Below are 20,844 nucleotides of genomic sequence, written 5' to 3'. Positions count from 1 at the left end.
TCTTTTCAAAAAACCACCTTTTAATTCATTCTGCTTATCCTTTGTGTTTTTTTAGATTCTATTTTGTTTAGTTCTGCTTTGATCTTTTTTATTTCTTTTCTTCTACTTATTTTACATTTGGTTTATTTGTGCTTTTCTTCTTTCTTGATGTACAGCATTACGTTGTTAAAATCTTTCCGCTTTATTGATTTTGTAATTTATTGTTGTGAAATATCCTTAGCACCGCTTTTGCTTTATCACCTAGGTTTTTGTATGTTGTGTTTGCTTTTACATTTGTTTCAAGAAATTTTCAAATTTTTCTTCCTAATTTTTTCATTGATCTAATGGTAATACAGAAACATGTTGTTTAATTGCTGTCTATTTTTACTACCTCCAGAGATCTTCTTGTTATTGATTTCTAGTTTTATCCCATTGTGGTCTGACAAGATATTTGATATGATTTTGATTTTTTGAAATTTCTTGAGACTTGTTTTGTGACCTAACATATGATCTATCCATGAAACTGTTCCATGTGCTGATAAGAAGAATGTGTATTCTGCAGCTTTTGGATGAAATATTCTGTAAATGTCTGTTAGGTCCATTTGGTTTATAGTGCAGATAATGTGTTGATTTTCTTTCTATATGATGTGTCCAATGCTGAATGTGGGAGTTTTGAAGTTTCCCACTATGATTGTATTGGGGTCTATTTCTCTCTTTAGTTCTAATAATATTTGCTTTATATATCTGGATGTTCTAGTGTTGGGTGCATTGTTATATCCTGTTACTGAATTGATCTCTTTATCATTACATAGTAACTTCTTTGTTTGTATTTGTGTTAGTCCATTCTCATGCTGCTAGGAAGAAATACTCAGACTGGATAATTTATAAAGAAAAGAGGTTTAATTGACTCACCATTCCACATGGCTGGGGAGACCTCAGGAAACATACAATTATGGCAAAAAGCACCTCTTCACAGTGCAGCAGGAGAGAAAATGATTGCCAATTGGGGTAATGCCAACCATCTGTAAAACCATCAGATCCTGGATGACATACATAGGCAGGCTTATTCTCAAGCTCTGTGGTGGTGCATTCAGGTGTGCAGTGACCCTTCAGCTGGAGGCGTGTTGTTTTTGTTAATGGCAGTGTCTTGGGGAAGATGGTTTTCAGACTCTGGGAACTGTGCATTTTGGCTCCTTTTGTCCTGTGGGCAGCCTCCCTGGTGTGCTATACTGCCTGTTTTGGGTGATTTAGGACACTATATGGCTACAGTGCTGGGGACCCAGATGTATTGCTGGGTCCAGCTGGCATCATAATGCAGCAGCCCTCTGGTTGGATGTGGGAGGATGTCCTTGGGGCTCCAGGGATGTGGAGATTCAGGGACAGCTAGGCCCCAGGGCAAGATGTAGCCTGATGGGGGATTAGTTCTCAAAATGGTGGCAAGTTGCACCTGCTTAGGGTTCAGGGGGTGAGTAGAACGGAGTGTGAATTTCCTCTGTAGAACAACGCAATTGCAATGGACTCCAGATGACTTTCTATGCTAGACTCTCCTGTGGCTATTGCAGGCATCTGTGATGGGAATATGCAGCACTGGGGATCTTTTACTTACCTTTCCTTTGCAGTGGGGAACTTCTCTTGGATCTGAGACAATCATGGCTGGGCCAGTTGCTTCACTTCCCTCTCCTTTCATGCCTCAGAGGGTCCCTGTTACTTCCCTGCTGAATTCCAGTGTTCTCGCTTAGGCACTTTATTCGATGTGTGGTTATCTACTTGTTTTTAGAGGTGCCTGACACTGGCCCCTTCCTTGTGAATGAGGCAAGTGTCAGGCACCTCTAGTCAGCCATCTTCTTCTAATCTTTTGTGCAATTTTTGTAATATATTTTACTTTTTCATATGGCATAAACACACAATACATTGCTATTTTTTCTATAGTCATTTATCTTTTAGAGTGATTGAAAATAAGAAAATTTATATTTACCTTTATTTATATCATTTCTGGAGCTCTTCATTTCTTTGTGTGGACCTTAGTTTATAGCTGCTATTATTTCTCTTCTGGCTGAAGAACTTTTGTTGACATTTCTTACAACACAGGACTGTTTATAATAAATTATATCAGCTTTTATTTTTCTTAAAATACCTTTAGTTTGTACTTCATCTTTGAAAGATATTTTCAATTGGTATAAAATTTTACATTGACTTTTTCCCAGTAATTTCAATATATCATTACCTTGACTTTTGGTTTGCACAGTTTATGTATTTCAAAGAGAAATATGTATTTTTGTCTTAGTTCATTTGTATGTGATTTATCTCTTTAAGCATAATATATATATAATTTTTAATAATATATTTATTCTACTAGTTACTGTTTGGATTTGTAGCTCAATATCTTTCATTACCTTTGGAAAATTCTCAGACATTATTTCTTCAATTATCTTTCTGCTTCATTCTTACTCTTATATCCTCGGGAATCCCAATTATATATATATTTTAGATTGGCGATATTATTCCACAGCTCTTGGATGCTCTGCTCTTTTTTCCCTTTTGCTTTTCCTATTTCCCTTTGCATTTATGTTTAGATTATTTTTATTGATCTAAAGTTTACTGATTTATTTTTCAGCTGTGCCAAGTGTACTGATGAATGCATTAAAGGCATTCTTCATCACTATTACTGTGATTTTGGTTTTATCATTTCCTTTTGTATTATTATTGTGGTTTGTGTCTTACTGATGAAATTTCCCATTTCTTCATGAATTTTGTTCTCATTTTCCACTACAGCCTTTAACATATTAAGCTTTATTTAAAATTCATTGTGTGATAATTCCAGTATCTGGTCATTTCTATGTCTGGTCCTGTGTATCATTTTTTCCCTAGATAGTAGGTTGTTTTTTCTTGATATTTTGGCTATGTCTCACAATTTTTTATAGAATACCAGAAGAGTAGAGAATACTACTGTTTTTATAGTATTTATAGTACTTGCAAATATTATTTGTCACTATAAATGGATATATCTCTTTCCAGCTCATTTGGGTGGGGGCTTGTGTCAACCTAGCTTGGAGTTAAGGTGTGTTTGAGTTTCTTTGTTGCTACGGTTATCTTCAGTATCCAACTAGCTTCAAATTATTCTAGTGCTATTTTATTTTTGAGGGAAGGGGCTGGCTGGGGTGATTGAGTATTTAAGATGACCATAGCAACAGTGAAACTCAAACCTAGTTTATTTCCAGACTAGGTTGACACAAGCCCCTACACAAATGACCTGGAAAGAAGTATATCCATTTATAGTGATGAATAATACTTATAATATTCTCTGGGAATGTTTGCCACTCCTTCAGGTGTGGACGAGTTTTCCTTTATTGTTTCTCGTCCTCTCACTTTTGTACTCAGGTGATAAGTTCGTTATTGCTCCCCTAGTCATGTAAGGCTGTTTTTCCCATAAGGGACTTCATGCCTTTCCTATTACAGAAGGCTCTCTCCTTCTCTAGGCCTGTACCACAAAGGAAAACATTTTCTGGTCTACCTACCTGCTTGTAATCTTCCTTCTGAATATCTGGTAGAGACCTGTACAGCAGAGTCTTCAAATGGATGTGAATTCCCTTTGTGTCTATGACTCAGTAGTTCCACACTCTCGTATTTCCTTATTTGACATTTAATAATATTTAAAAATTAGCTTAGCTTTTTTACTAACTTGTATGGGACCCAGCATTACTTCTTCTTGTGCTCTGTCATGGAGGAGTCAGTGCTTGCTTCCCATGCTCTTTTTGGTGGGACTTGACTTTCCTTTGACATTGGATGATTTAGCTGCTCTTCAAACTCTGTTCTCTGATAGATTTGGGAAAGTTATGATTTTGTTCTTAATTGAGATATTTGTTGTTGTTAGGGTAGAAGGGATACTCTTTCCATTTTTCTACATCTTAGGTGAAAGTGAAACTTCAAAAACTTTTAAAAATTAAAGTTCCTGTTAGGAAATAGAACATCTATGCTAATTCAGTGTTTCTCAGATGGTTTCTGGTGGAGCATCTGGAAGTCATAATGCTATTTATAGAATAACTGCTTTATTCAAATTTAAATAATTGAATGTATGTTTCTGTCAAATTATGTAAATTATTTATATATTAAATGGCTGATGCAATTTAATGAATATATCTTGGATTTTGATAATGATAGAAGATATTTTTATAGTTTATATACAATTCTAATAACACAACTTTGGAAGATGAGTTTACTGTTCACATTTTATGGATGAGAGGAGCTGAAGTATAAAGATATTAGGTTGATTGCTTTGGGGCATAGAGAATTAGCATGTATTTGAGTTGACATTTGACGCTATATCATTTTGTTTGAAAATGTAGCCTTTTTTCACTGTATCACAATGTGATGTTAACTTCTTTTTGCTTGGTTAAACACTTGGTGACTAGGGAAGGGGTAACTAACAGTAAAAATCTGACTGGACTTCTATTGCTGAATATACTTTGACTTTTACTTAACATGAGACAATTTTTTTTAATAGGCAATGATATGGGAAATGATGATGCCATCGGAGGGAATGTGAGCAAATATATAGTGCTTCCAACTGGATATTGTGGACAGCCCAAGAAAGGACATCTTCTCTTTGATGCTTGCTTTGAAAGTGGTAAGTATATTAAAGGCTTTTCCTTTTAAGTTTGTCTGGTAAGACATTTTTTTTTTCAGAATTGAATTTTATGTGACCATTCAGTGCAATTCAAGTCATTTAATATTTCACAATAATGGGACAAGTTTTATGGGAAAAAATTTTGAAGGAATTAACTTGGGAATATCAAATTTTTGTTGTTATAAATGATTAAAAATATAATTAATGGTAATATTAACAAATGCTTATATAGTACCTTATATTTTAGAAACTACTTTCCAAGATACTTTTTTGTTTTGGACTAAAACCCTCATGTTTGACTGTATTATCAATTATGAGTTATTGAGTAATATCTGTCTAGTTCTGTATGACATGCTTACAGTAGAACTTTGTCTTGGGGGGAGAGGAGGCTTCCCTATAAAACAAATAATTAGACAGCAGACCTAATTGAATACAAACTAAAGAACAGAGGTAAAATTTCCTCATAATTGGCAAATACTGTGGGTATTCTGACAGTGGAGATGAGGACTTGATTGTGTATTCTCATACAGAAGGGACTAGATCTTGTTTAGCTCTTGATGTTCTCAACCTCATGCTCTAATTGTCACATAGTAGAGACTCAGAATATGTTGAAAATGTTAGTAAGAAAGGTAAACATAATTTTATTTTACAAATAATTATTAATTTTCATTGGTTCTGAATAACCAATGAAATTAGTTATTCATATACATGCATGTATGCAAATACATACACACCTACATGCATGCATGTGTGTGCATATTTATGTATATGTGTGGCTGAAGGGACATATCAATATCAATTATATAATAGTTGTTTCTGAACCTTAAAAGCATTGGTTGTTTATAGCAAACAATTGAAAATTTGTTTATGCAGGATGTTGCTCTTTGATTATGTCATATTGTATAGGTTTGATAAGATTGATATAATAAAGTACTACAAAGTGGGTTAAACAACAGATATTTATTTTTTCTTACTTTAACAGTATTCAGTTTGTCATAAAGTACCACAAACTGAGTGAATTAAAAAACGGAAATGTATTGTCTCACAGTCCTGGAGATTAGAAGTCTGAGATCAAGGTATTAGCAGGACTGATTCCCCCTAAGAATTATGAGGAAGAATCTGTTCCGTGTTTCTCCCCTAGCTTCCTACAGGTTGTTAGCAATCTTTGGTGCTCCTTGGCTTATAGAAGCATCACTCTAATCTCTGCCTTCATCTGTACATGGTGTTCTCCCTGCATGTCTATATTCCAAATTCCCACTTTTTACAAAAATGTCAGTCACATTGGATTGGGACCTACTTTAATGAGCCCACTTTAACTTGATTACCTCTGTAAAGATCCTAGGACTTCAACATAGGAATTTTGAGAGTACATGATTCAGCCCATAACGCAGTATTGTAGTATTGTACTTCCAACCAGACTTGAATACTGTCCGCATAATTAAGAACAATGGCTTTTTATTTTCTATAAATCTTGTACTAGTGCCTTGTCTTATATGTACTTGATGCCTACAAAATATCTTTAATTCTTTCTTACGTTAGTTAAAGATGTAAGGACCTTTTACAATAATTACAACTTTGTGGGAATAAAGATTATCCCCATTTTAAAGATTAAATATCTTGATTTACATACAGCCTGCAATAATTCATATTCCTTTCTCATAACATCTTTTCTTTAACCCCGCTGCAGTCTTTTTCCATCCCTTCAAAAAAAACTCAGTAAAAGAAATTGTTCAATCTTACCATGTAATCACCAAATAAATAATGCATATTTTCCCAACAATTTATGAACAATTGGTTATATCAATTAGATCTGTGCTAGTAATACATGAGACTTGCAGTAGAGTGGTTAAGTGGACAGACTTTGATTCAGGCTGCAGTTCAAATCTTGGTTTGAAAAAGGAGTCAGTTTTCTTACATTTTATTGAGGGATGATACCTACTATCCATCTTAATGTGTGTGTGTGTATGTATGTGTGTGTGTGTATGTATGTATGTGTGTGCATATATATATACAGATAGCTAGCTAGGTAACTATTAAAAATGTGAGCTTCCTTACCAGAATGTACATAGTAATAATAATAATAATAATAATAATAATAATAAATTAGATGAATGAGGACATTTTAGAAAAGATATATATTAGTTAGGGCAAAGAAGACTCTTCAGAATTTAGAGTGTCAGTGACCCTGGAGGGCCTTCCCACACATCCACATCCTAATCAATGCCCTCATGTTAACAATACGCACTCCGCCAGGCTGGTGTTTAACTTGCCTTGTAATTCATCAAGTCATAGGATGAGGTTCTACATTTGATCTTCAGCAATTTCAGCCCTGCAGCTACAGAAAGTGAAGGTCTCCTTCAGGGTACACACAGAAGCTCTTAGGTTATTCATTAGGTGTTTTTGCTGGGAGTTTGAATCCCTGAACTCATCCCCCCACCTTTTTTTAACCATGTTGTCCGGTAACATCAGGAGGAACCAGTCAATGTCATTAAATTTTCAAAAATGTTTAATAGTATCATATACAAAGTCACATAGATCCCTGCTTCTTATAAGTGATCGATTAGGAATATCTAGTGCAGTTATTTTTCATATCTCTGTAAACATTTCATGCCATGGACTTTCTGCTGTTGGATATAACACCATTAGCACCTTAAGTTTTCTATTTGAATACATTTAAGAGGTACAAATGCAGTTTTGATACATGGATATATTGCATAGTGGTAAAGTTTGGGCTTTTAGTGTAACTATTACCCAAATAGTATACATTGTACCCACGAAATAATTTCTCATCTCTCATTCCCTGAACCCCCCTACCTTTTTGAGTCTCCAAGGGCTATTATTCCAGATTCTATATGTATACATATTATTTAGCTCTCACTTATTAATGAGAGCATGTGTATTGACTTTCTGCTTTTGAGTTATTTTACTTAGGGTAATGGCCTCCAGTTCCATCCATGTTGCCGCAAAAGACATGATTTATTTTTTTTTTATGGCTGAATAGTATTCCATTGTATATCACATGTTCTTTATGCTGTCCTGCATTGAGTGACATTTAGGTTGATTCCACATCTTTGCTATTTTAAATAGTATTGTAATAAACATTGGAGTGCAGGTAACTTTTTTACATAATGATTTCTTTTTCTTTGATTTTTACATAATGATTTCTTTTTCTTCTTAGAGATTTAATCTAAGAGATTAAAATCTCTTTTAATTGAATGGTATTGAATGAGTTCTATTTTTAGTTCTTAGAAAAATCTCCATACTGTTTTCCATAGAGGTTGTGCTAATTTACATTCCTACCAACAGTTGATAAGCATTCTCTTGTCTCTGCATCCTCAACAACATCTATTATTTTTTTGCTTTTTAATAATACTCATTCTGACTGGTATAAAATGATACCTCATTGTACTTTTAATTGCATTTCTCTGATGCTTAATGATGTCGAACATTTTAAAAATGTGTTTATTTGCCATTTGTAATGTTCTCTCTTAAAAAATATTTATTCATGTCCTTTGCCTATTTTAATGGGGTTATTTATTTTGTTGTGGTTGTTGTTTGAGTTCCTTATAAATTTTGGATATTGGATATTCACCTTTTTGTGACATTTTTGTAAAAATTGGATAAAGTTTGGATATTAGTCCCCTGTCCGATAAATACTTTGCAGGTATTTTCTCCCATTCCACATGTTGTCTGTTCATTGTGTCGATTATTTCTTTTGCTGTGTGGAAGCTTTTTAGTTTAATTAAGTCCCATAGATTTATTTTTGTTTTTGTTGCTAATACTTTTCATGCCTTAGTCATTAATTATTTGCCTAGACCAATGTCCAAAGGAGGTTTTCATAGTTTTTCTTATAGTATTTTTATAGTTTTAAGTCTTACATTTAAGTCTTTAATCCATCTTGAGTTGACTTTTGTGCATGCCAAGAGATAGGAGTCTAGTTTCATTCTTCTGCAGGTGGCAATACAATATTACCAGTACCCATTTATCGAAAGCAGTGTCCTCTTCCCAGTGTATGTGTAGTTGGCTGGAGATAGGTGGCTTTATTTCTAGGTTCTCTATTCTTTCATTGATGTTAGGTGTCTATTTTTAAACCAGTACTGTGCTGTTTTGGTTAATATAGCCTTGTAGTATGTGTAATTTGATGCCAGATAATTTGATATCTCCAGCTTTGTTCTTTTTGCTTAGAACTGCTTTGGCTATCTGGGCTCCTTTAGGTACACTATGAGTTTTAGGATTGCTTTATCTGGTTCTATGAAAAATAATGTCAGTATTTTGATAGGGATTGCATTGAATCTGTAGCTTGCTTTGGGCAGTGTGATCACTTTAACAGTATTAATTCTTCTGCTCCATGAGTATGGGATGTTTTTTCATGTGTTTATATCATCCATATATTTTTCACCAGTGTTTTGCAGTTTTTCTAGTAGAAATATTTCATCTCCTTGGTTAAATGTATTCCTAGATATTTTATTTTTTTGTAGTTATTATAAATGGGATTGCCTCCTTGATTTGTTTCTCAGCTTAGTCATTCTTGGTATATAAAATTACTACTAGTATTTAAAAAATATTTTAATTTCAATCTTGGTGGTTACATGATAGGTTTATATATTTATGGAGTACATGAGATACTTCTTTCCTTCAGTGGATTGTCTCTTCACTTTTGTATTAGTCCATTTTCACCCTGCGGATAAAGACATACCAGAGACTTGGAAATTTACAAAAGAAAGAGCTTTAATGGACTTACACTTCCACGTGGTTGGGGAAGCCTCACAACCATGGTGGAATATAGGAGGAGCAAGTCATGTCTTGCTATGGGACAATAGGAAAGATTTGCTAAGTGTGCATATAGCAAATCTTTCCTATTTCAAATCTTTTCTATTGTGAATAATGCTGCAATATACATGGGAGTGCAGATATCATTTTGATATACTAATTTCGTTACTTTTGGGTATATGCCTAGCACTGGGATATACCACTGCTAGCTATATGGTAGCTCTATTTGTAGTTTTTTTGAAGAACCTCCATACTGTTCCCATAGTGCCCATAAATTAATGTATATTCCCACAAACAGTATATGAAGTTTCCATTTTTTCCACATCCTTGCCAGCATTTGTTATTGCCTGTCTTTTAGATAAAAGCCATTTTTACTGGGGTGAAATGACACCTCATTGTAGTTTTAATTTGCATTTCTCTGATGATCAATAAATTTGAGCAAATTTTCATAAACCTGTTGGTCATTTGTATGTCTTCTTTTGAGAAATGTCTATTCAGGTCTTTTGCCCATTTTTAATTGGATTATTAGCTTTTTTAAAAAGTAGTGTTGTTTAAGCTCCTTCTGTATTTTGGTTCTTAATCTCTTGTCATATGGATAGTGTGCAAATATTTTCTCTCCTTCAGTGGGTGTCTTTTCACTTTTTTTATTAGTCTGTTTTTCACCCTGTTGATAAAGACATACCTGAGACTTGGTAATTTACAAAAGAAGGAGTTCTAATGGACTTACATGTCCACATGTCTGGGGAACCCTCATAACCATGGTGGAAGGCAAGGAGGAGCAAGTCACATCTTACATGGATGGCAGCAGGCAGGGGGAGAGAGCTCGTGTAGGGCAACTACCATTTTTAAAACTATCAGATCTCATGAGACTTACTCACTATTACAAGAGAAAGACCTGCCCCCATGATTCAATTATCTCCCACTGGCTCCCTCTCACAACATATGAGAATTATGGGAGCTACAAGATGAGATTTGGGTGGGGTCACAGAGCCAAACCATATCATTCTGCCCCAGCCCCCTGCAAATCTCATGTCCTCGCATTTTAAAACCAATCATGCCTTTCCAGCAGTCCCCCAAAGTCTTAATTCATTTCAGCATTAACTCAAAAGTCCACAGTCCAAAGTGTCATCTGAGACAGGGCAAGTCCTTTCTACCTATCAGACTGTAAAATCAAAAGCAAGTTAGTTACTTCCTAGATACAATGGGGGTACAGGCATTGGGTAAATACAGCCATTCCAAATGGGAGAAATTGGCCAAAACAAAGGTACTATGGGAAAGTAAGTCCAACATCCACCAGGGCAGTCAAATCCTAAAGCTCCAAAATGATCTCCTTTGACTCCATGTCTTACACCAGGTCATGCTGATGCAAGAGGTGGGCTCCCATGGCCTTGGGCAGCTCTGCTTCTGTGGCTTTGCATGGGATAGCCCCCTTCCTGGCTGCTGTCATGGGCTGGCATTGAGTGCATGTGATTTTTCTAGGCACACAGTGCAAGCTATCAGTGCATCTACCATTCTGGTGTCTGGAGGATGGTGGCCCTCTTCTCACATCTCCACTAGGTGGTGCTTCAGTAGGGACTCTGTGTGAGGGCTTTGACTTCACATTTCTCTTCTGCACTGCCCTAGTGCAGTGCCCCTGAGTGCTGTGCCCCTGCAGCAAACTTTTGCCTGGGCATCCAGGCATTTCCATATATACTCTGAAATCTAGGCAGAGGTTCCCAAACCTCAATTCTTCACTTCTGTGCACCTGCAGGCTCAATACCACATGGAAGCTGCCAAGGCCTGGAGCTTCCACCCTCTGAAGCAACAGCCTGAGCTATATCTTGGCCACCTTGGTCATGGCTGGAGCAGTTGGGATGCAGGGCATCAAGTCCCTAGACTGCACACAGCAGAGGAACCCTGGGCCTGGCCCATGAAACCATTTTTTCTTCCTAAGTCTCCAGGCCTGTGATGGCAGGGGCTGCCACAGAAGTCTCTGACATGCCCTGGAGACATTTTTTTCCATTGTCTTGGGCATTAACATTCAGCTCCTCATTACTTATGCAGATTTCTGCAGCTGGCTTGAATTTCTCCTCAGAAAGTGGGATTTTTTTTTTTGGAAGCAGCTTTACATTTTGAGTCTTCCCATGCAAAGCCTTTAAATATCATTGCATATAAAGACTAACTGCAAAATAATGCAAGGATAATTAAAAGCCTGTTTATAGTACACTGATACTTTGTCATGTGGAATTCCAATCTGTGACTGACTGCCAGGTACCCTGATCAAACAATGCACACACAAATCAGACAGCTTTTTACTGAGACAGTCAGTATCCATAGTGATTCCATAATGATGCCTGTCTCATTTCTGGAACACTCTGCCATATTGTCATTTGGGAATATCAGAGTCAACCTGCACCATTCATAAGCACTTCCCCTCTGAAAAATGTAGTGTACAATAATGGCAAATTCTGACTTCATTTGGTTCTTGTATATGAAAGGCATTTTTTGGGTTTCTCACCAACTTGAACATCTCTGGTTTAGAATACAGTGAATCCTTGGACAAAAGCTTTCCCTGGAATCCCAGCATTTTGGGAGGCCAAGATGGGCGGATCACGAGGTCAGGAGATCGAGACCATCCTGGCTAACCCGGTGAAACCCCTTCTCTACTAAAAAATACAAAAAACTAGCCGGGCGAGGCGGCGAGCGCCTGTAGTCCCAGCTACTCGGGAGGCTGAGGCAGGAGAATGGTGTGAAGCCGGGAGGCGGAGCTTGCAGTGAGCTGAGATCCGGCCACTGCACTCCAGCCTGGGCGACAGAGTGAGACTCCGTCTCAAAAAAAAAAAAAAAAATAGCTTTCCCTGGATCCACTACATTTGTTCGATTTATTTTTTGTAGGTTCTATAATGTAACACTAATGGGCATTCAAGGCTAAAGGTCCTGAATGTTGATTATCTCCACATTTCCCTACTGTTTGGCTGCAGGGATGGATGACCTAGAGCTTGGTGGTTCCATGGTAATTTCCCATCAGTATAAACTCTCTGAGGGTGTCTGAGAGGCGTGCCATGTGAAAAGACTTGTGTATGAATATATGTTTCTCATGTATATGATTGGGTGAAATCTAGAAAGGGATGAGCTGTGGCTTAAGGTCTTCCTATGTCCCCAGCACATGTGGTGTGGGTTTATCCAATGTGAGTTCTCTGGTGCTTGGTAATGGAGGTGCTGTGTATAAAGGCCTTTCCACAGTACCTGCATGCATATGGCTTCTCTCCTGTGTGGATCCTTCAGTGCTGAGTGAGGTGGGTGCTCTGCCTAAAGGACTTTCCACAATCGTGACACTCGTAAGGCTTTTCCCCAGTGTGTGTCCTTTTGTGCTGGCTGAGGAAGGAGCTGTGGTTGAAGGATTTCCCACACCTATTACACCTGTAGGGCTTTTTCTTGGTGTGAATCCTCTGGTGTTCGATGAGAAGGGAGATCTGGCTGAAGGCTCTGCCATACTGGTTACATCCATAGGGTTTCTCTCCTGTGTGGATCCTCTGATGCTGAATGAGGGGAGCAAGCCGGCTGAAGGCTCTGCCACACTGGTTGCATTCGTAGGGCTTCTCCCCAGTGTAGTTTCGCTGATGTTTGGTGAGGGATGAGCTGTGGCTGAATGCCTTGCTGCAGTCATTGCATTCGTAGGGCTTCTTCCGTCTGTGGATTCACTGGTGTTGAGTGAGGCGTGTGCTCTGCTGGAAGGCCTTCCCACATTGACTGCACTCAGACAGCTTCTCTCCTATGTGCATCTGCTTGTGCTGGCTGAGTGAGGAGCTGTGGCTGAAGGTTTTCCCACACTGGTTGCATCTGTAGGGCTTCTCTCCTGTTTGAATCCTCCAATGCTTGGTCAGGAGTGTGCTCTGGCTGAAGGCTTTCCCACACTTACTGCACTTATAGGGCTTTTCTCCTATGTGGGTCCTCCAGTGCTGAATCAGTGGTGTGATCTTGGTGAAGGCTTTTCCACACTCATGGCTCTTGCAGGGCTTCTCCCCTGTGTGGATTTGCTGGTGTTTGGTCAAGGACTAGCTGTGGCTGAAGGCCTTGACATACTCACCACACTGATAGGGTTTCTCCTCATTGTGGATTCACAGGTGCTGGGTGAGGTGGATGCTTTGCTGGAAGGCTTTCACACATTTGCTGCACTTGTAGGGCTTCTCGCCTGTGTGAGTTCACTCGTGTTGGCTAAAGGAGGACCTAAAACTGAAGGGTTTCCCACATTCGCTGCACTCATAGGGCTTCTCACCTGTGTGAGTTATCTGGTGCTGGATCAGCGGGGCAATTTGTTTGAAGGTCCTCCCACACTGAGTGCGTTTATAGGGTTTCCGCCCAGTGTGGATTCTCTGGTGTTTGGTAAGTGCTGAGCCGTTTTGGAAGCCTTTTCTGCATTCGTGACATTTATAAGGTCTCTCTCCTGTGTGCGTACAGTGGTGTTCGATAAGTGCTGAGCTGTGACTAAAGGCCTTTCCGCATTCCTGACATTTGTGGGGTTTCTCTTTTACATAGGTTTTCTGTAGAACATTTAGGTCTGACTTCTCCCTTTTTCCATGTGTTCCCCATGTGTGAGGGCCTCGTCGTTCAGGAGTCATTGTTTGATGTGGGAAATCAGGGTTCAGACTTACGTTTTTCCTAAACCCATTCCTCTGCTACTGCTCCTGAACAGGCATCTTCATAGGCATGAAGGCCGCCAGCACTGGCAGGCTCTCTAGGCTCTCACAATTCCATTCCCAGTGGCTCACAGTGTCCTCACCCCTGCAGTACCACAGACCATCCTACAGAAATCTTTCTACCAAGATGACACTGTTGGATATTTCTTCAGAGATACCTTGCTTTAGAACTGACAGTTTGACTTTGGGTCTAGTTTCCAAGTCTGAAAGAAGCAAAAACTGGAAATGTCCCTTAGTCTCTGTTCCAGGGCAAAAGAGTTTGTGGTGAGATGGGAAGAGGAAGGATTAAAATAATGATTTTGAAAGTTCAAGGTACAAGTGGCTTTGACTATTTAAAAATATAGTTTTGCAAACCAGGAAAGGAAGAGACAGAGGGAGAAACAGAATAAGGAAGAGGAAAGTAAGGAATAAGGAAAGGAAGAGGAAAGAACAGAATAAGGAAAGGAAGGGGAGAGGAAGGAAAAAACAGTTGGCACAAGGAGTATGGGTAGAGTCTGTGAGGGGAGCATAGAGGAGGGTGCAGCGGGGATGCCCAGGAGAGAGCATTCAGATGCATGGATGCACTGGACTTGGAAGGAGCAATGTGGGAACCAGGCCCCAGCTACAGTGGCCTCTGTGATGCCAGGTGGCAACAAAGAAAAAGGTGCTGCATGGGTGAAGTCTGCTGACACCCAACTTCTTCCTGGCAGCATATGCTGTTGTGCCACCTCACTCTAGATGTAAAGGAACCTATCTGCTCCCCACAAACAGGAATAGCTGCAACATGCATCACTAGGAGGAAGATAAATGACCCATGGTGTATTAGAGTACTTTGATCTGCCTTATTTTGTCTGTTTCACTAACTGGGAACTCCCTGAGGGTAGGGGTTTCTGTCCACCTTGCTCACCACTGTATCTATAACCCATAGCAAGACTTCAATATACATGCTTAATGAATGAACAAATGCACTCCCTCCTCCTGCTTTCTGGCAGGACTCCCTTTTTGCCCTGGGTACCCAGCCGTCTCTGCACAGCCATGACCTGGGTGCATGCTGCCCCTACCCTGACCCCACAGTGGCCTAGAGGTGTGAGGTGGGTACCTTCCCCATATTGTTATGCTTCAGTGAAAAGTTCAATTTTAAAAAAAAGTTAAACCAGGGGTGACTGGCAGAATAGTGGCTTTCCAGGATGCCCACATCCTAACCCCAGAACCTATATGTTTCCAATTATATGGGAGGGAGGAATTAACATTGCTAATCAGCTGACATTAAGAGAGAAATTATACTGGATTTTCTGAGTGGACTTGTGTAATCACAAAGGTCCTTAAATGTGGAAAAGAGGCAGAAGGGTCAGAGTCAGAGTGAATAAGATGTGAGACTTGACAAGCCCTTGCTGACTGTGAAGATGGACAAGGCTATAGCCAAGGAATGTGGGTGCCTCTAGAAGCTGAAAAATGCAAATAGATGGATTCTTAGCCAGGCACAGAGCCTCATGCCTGTAATCTCAACAGCTAAACTGAAAGGCCTTGGAAAGCACAGTTGAAGAAATATGAACTGGGCTTATTGAAACCTGTTTGCATGCCTCTTCAACTGCTCTTTTCAAGTAATCTGAGAAACAGCTTTGAAGGGGACTTCTGATGCACGTAAACCACCCTCTTATGCTTTAGTAGTAAAATAATCACAAGAGGAGACACATCTTGTTATTAAATATGGTTGAGTTTTTTTTTTAAAATAGCAATTTAAGATACTACTGGAATGATTATAGTATGTATATATATTAGTGTAAATTCTAAGACATAATTTTTCTACTGATAACCAGAAAATGATAATTTTCAATTAGAATTTACTTTTTACTTACTATTATTGTTGCTTCCCATTTGTAAATAACACTTGAATAATTATATTAACTAGCAAACTAGAATGTTGTCTGTGTTTTTATTCTTCATGCTCCATAAGATAATATTTTGATAATATACTTCAGCATTGAAAAATCTATACAAATTATGGGTTATCATATAGCTTTCAAATTGAGTTGGCATCTGAAGGTTTAGGAATATCTTGTGCAGGTCATTTGACTATTTGCAATTAATTCCATTTTCCACCTTTACTCTGTAGTGTTAGGGACTAAATTCTGAAAATTGCATTTCCCAGCCTTCCTTGTCAACTGACTTCTAGCTATCTCAGCTAAGAGGACCCTCTTGCAGGAGTATATAGGGCAGGAAGAAGGAAGAAGACTAGGTATTTCTTTTTCTTTCTCTTTTGGGTGGCATCTTCAGCAGTGGCTACACCTACATTCATGGTTTTGCCAAACAATTCCTTTCTTGTGATATCATCATTGTTGGATAGCCTGAGCTCTCAGGATATCAATAGCATTTGTCTTTGCCTTCTGTCTATGAGTACAGTAGACACTTCTTACTGTTGTTAATCTCTGTGTTGCCCCACTCTTTCTTACTTTTTCCCAGTCTCCCCTGTTTGGCCTTTTGGCTTTCCCACTAGTTGAGCAACTAGTTTCCTATAGTAAATTCCTTTTATTGAACTACCTGGCATGAGCTCTTTCACTGACCCGTTTTTGATTCATTCTTGAATGCTAAGGGCAAGAAACCTTTCTCATTGATTCCCTGGGGTTACTGTAAATGATGGGGTTGGATCCTCACTCACCACCTCCTGCTTCCAATAGCTCAGGGCTATAGTAGTTGGCATGATTTGCTGAACCGTAGGAGAAGCTGTTTTTTTGTTTGTTTTGAGACAGAGTCTCACTCTGTCACCCAGGCTGCAGTGCAGTGTCGCTCAGGCTGGAGTGCAGTGGCGTGATCTCAGCTCGCTGCAAGCTCTGCCTCTCGGGTTCATGCCATTCTCCTGTCTCTGCCTCCCGAGTAGCTGGGATTACAGGTGCCTTCCACCACACTCAGCTAATTTTTTGTATTTTTAGTAGAGACGGGATTTCACTGTGTTAGCCAGGATGGTCCAATCTCCTGACCTTGTGATCCACCTACCTTGGCCTCCCAAAGTGCTAGGATTACAGGTGTGAGCCACTGCGCCTGGCCAGGAGAAGCTCTGTTTTAATGGTCATAGTTGACACTAGTGGCTCAATGTGTTGCCAACCTTGCAATTTCCTTACCTAGGTCATGCTTAATTATTTCATACCACCTTGGTGAATCATGTTCGTGACCAGTTTTTAACATTTTAAAATGGAGTTTATGTATACAGACTTAAGGGCTACACAGATTTTGGAAGGAGGATTCTGATCCCCTCACAGTATAAACAAAGCCACCACAAGTTCGAACTGGTCGGGCCAATCGCAGCTCAGCAAAGCAGCTACAGCCAGACTGCATCTCTAGAATCCTCCTTTCTGGGCAGGGCATCTCTGAAAGAAAGGCAGAAGTCCCAGTTAGGGGCTTATAGATAAAACTCCCATCTCCCTTGGACAGAGCACCTGGGGGAAGGGGCGGCTGTGGGCGCAGCTTCAGCAGACTTAAACGTTCCTGCCTGCAGGTTCTGAAGAGAGCAGTGGATTCACCAGCACAGCACTTGAGCTCTGCTAAGGGGCAGACTGCCTCCTCAAATAAGTTCCTGACCCCTGTGACTCCTGATGGGGAGACACCTCCCATCAGGGGTCAACAGACACCTCATATAGTAGAGCTCCATCTGGCATTTGGCAGGTGCCTCTCTGGGATGAAGCTTCCAGAGGAAAGAGCAAACAGCAATCTTAGCTGTTCTGCAGCCTCCGCTGGTGATACTCAGGCAAACGGGTCTGGAGTGGACCTCCAGCAGACTCCAGCAGACCTACAGCAGAGGGGCCTGACTTAAAAGGAAAACTAACAAACAGAAAGGAATAGCATCAACATAAACAAAAAGGATGTCCACACAACAGCTCCATCCAAAGGTCACCAATGTCGAAGACCAAAGGTAAATAAATACACAAAGATGAGGAAAAACCAGCATAAAAAGGCTAAAAATTCCAAAAACCAGAACACCTCTTCTCCTCCAAAGGATCACAACTCCTCACCATCAAGGGAACAAAACTAGACAGAGAATGAGTTTGATGAATTGACAGAAGTAGGCTTCAGAAGGTATGTAATAACAAACTCCTCCGAGCTAAAGGAGCATGTTCTAACCCAATGCAGGGAAGCTAAGAATCTTGCAAAAAGGATAGAGGAATTGCTAAGTAGAATAATTAATTTAGAGAAGAACATAAATGACCTGGTGGAACTGAAAAACACAGGATGAGAACTCTGTGAAGCATACATCAGTGTCAATAGCTGAACAGATCAAGTGGAAGAAGGAATATCAGAGATTGAAGATCAACTTAATGAAATAAAAAAGCATGAAGACAATATTAGAGAAAAAGAATGAAAAGGAATGAACAAAGCCTCCAAGAAGCATGGGGCTATGTGAAAACATCAAACCTATGTTTGATTGGTGTACCTGAAAGTGATGGGGAGAATGGAACCAAGTTGGAAAACACACTTCAGGATATTATCCAGGAGAAATTCCCAACCTAGCAAGACAGGCCAACATTCAAATTAGGAAATACAGAGAACACCACAAAGATACCCCTCAAGAAGAGCAACCCCAAGACACATAATCATCAGATTTACCAAGGTTGAAATGAAGGAAAAAATGTTAAGGGCAGCCAGAGAGAAAGGTTGGGTTACCCACAAAGGGAAGCCCATCAGACTAACAGTGGATCTCTCTGCAGAAATCCTACAAGCCAGAACCAGAAGAGAGTGGGGACCAATATTCATCATTCTTAAAGAAAAGAATTTTTAACCCAGAATTTCATATCCAGTCAAACTAAGCTTCATAAGTGGAGGAGAAATAAAATCCTCTACAGATAAGCAAATGCTGAGAAATTTTGTCACCACCAGGCCTGCCTTACAAGAGCTCCTGAAGGAAGCACTAAATATGGAAAGGAAAAACCGGTACCAGCTACTGCAAAAACATACCGAATTGTAAAGACAATTGGCACTATGAAGAAACTGCATCAACTAACGAGCAAAATAACCAGGTAGCATCATAATGACAGGATCAACCTCATACATAACAATGTTAACCTTAAGTGTAAATGGGCTAAATGTCTCAATTAAAAGACACAGACTGGAAAGTTGGATAAAGAGTCAAGACCCATCAGTGTGCTGTATTCGGGAGACCCATCTCACCTGCAAAGACACACATAGGCTCAAAATAAAGGGATGGAGGAATATTTACAAGAAACTGGATAGGAAAAAAAAGCAGGGGTTGTAATCCTAGTCTCTGATAAAACAGACTTTAAACCAACAATGATCAAAAAAGACAGAGAAGGGTAATACATAATGGTAAAGGGATCAATGAGATAAGAAGAGCTAACTATCCTAAATATATATGCACCCAATACAGGAGCACCCAGATTCATGAAGCAAGTTCTTAGAGACCTACAAAGAGACGTAGCCTCCCACACAATAATAATGGGAGCCTTTAACACCTCACTGTCAACATTAGACAGATCAACAGACAGAAAATTAACAAGGATATTCAGGACTTGAACTCAACTCTTGACCAAGTGAACCTAATAGACATCAGCAGAACTCTCCACCCCAAATCAACAAAATATACATTCTTCTCATCTCCATATCACACTTGTTATAAAATTGACCACATAATTGGAAGTAAAACATTCCTCAGCAAATGCAAAAGAATGGAAATTATAACAAACATTCTCTCAAACCACAGTGTAATCAAATTAGAACTCAGGATTAAGAAACTCACTAAAAACTGCACAACTACATGGAAACTGAACAACCTGTTCATGAATGACTGCTGGGTAAACAATGAAATTAAGGCAGAAATAAATAAGTTCTTTGAAAGCAATGAGAACAAAGAGATAATGTACCAGAATCTCCGAGACACAGCTAAAGCAGCGTTTAGAGGGAAATTTATACCACTAAATGCCCACAGAAGAAAGTGGGAAAGATCTAAAATTAACACCTAACATAACAATTAAAAGAACTAGAGAATCAAGAGAAAATGAATTTAAAAGCTAACAAAAGACAAGAAATAACTAAGATCAGAGCAGAACTGAAGGAGATTGAGAAACAAAAAACCCTTCAATGAATCCAGGAACTGGTTTTTTGAAAAGATTAACAGAAAGGATAGACGTCTATCCAGACTAATGAAGAAAAGTGAGAAGAATCAAATAGACACAATAATAAGTGATAAAGGGGATATCACCACTGATCCCACAGAAATACAAACTACCGTCTGAGAATACAATAAACACTTATATGCAAATAAACTAGAAAATCTAGAAGAAATGGATAAATTCCTGGACACATACACCCTCCCAAGACTAAACCAGGAGAGAGTCGAATCCCTGAAGAGACCAATAAGAAGTTCTGAAGTTGAGGCAGTAATTAATAACATACCAACCAAAAAAAGCCTAGGAACAGACAGATTCACAGCCAAATTCTACCAGAGGTACAAAGAGGAGCTGGTACTATTCCTTCTGAAACTATTCCAAACAATAGAAAAAGAAGGACTCATCCCTAACTCATTTTATGAGGCCAAATATTGGCTGATACCAAAACCTGGCAGAGACACAACAAAGAAAATTTCAGGCCAATATCCCTGATGAACATCGATCCGAAAATCCTCAATAAAATCCTAGCAAACTGAATCCAGCAGCACATCAAAAAGCTTATCTGCCACGATCTAGTCGGCTTCATCCCTGGGATGCAAGGCTGGTTCAACATATGCAAATTAATAAATGTAATTCATCACATAAACAGAACCAATGACAACAACCACAATTATCTCAATAGATTCGATAAAATTCAACACTG

At 39.0% G+C, this 20,844-nt stretch overlaps 1 protein-coding gene across 6 annotated transcripts in view; it reads left to right on the top strand.

Moving 5' to 3' along the window:
- Nucleotides 1–20,844, top strand: part of AGBL4 (AGBL carboxypeptidase 4) — a 1,466,214-nt gene that overhangs the window by 167,970 nt on the left and 1,277,400 nt on the right. For all 6 annotated transcript variants that reach the window (XM_050802234.1, XM_050802256.1, XM_050802226.1 and 3 more), the window contains one exon: nt 4,481–4,603. In XM_050802234.1, the coding sequence (XP_050658191.1) occupies nt 4,481–4,603 (123 nt within the window). The remainder of the gene's footprint in view (nt 1–4,480; nt 4,604–20,844) is intronic.

This window comes from Macaca thibetana, chromosome 1 (genome assembly GCF_024542745.1).
Source record: "Macaca thibetana thibetana isolate TM-01 chromosome 1, ASM2454274v1, whole genome shotgun sequence".
Lineage (NCBI taxonomy): Eukaryota > Metazoa > Chordata > Mammalia > Primates > Cercopithecidae > Macaca > Macaca thibetana.
Note: the sequence above shows the minus strand (reverse complement) of the source record. Positions and strands in the feature narration are given on the sequence as shown.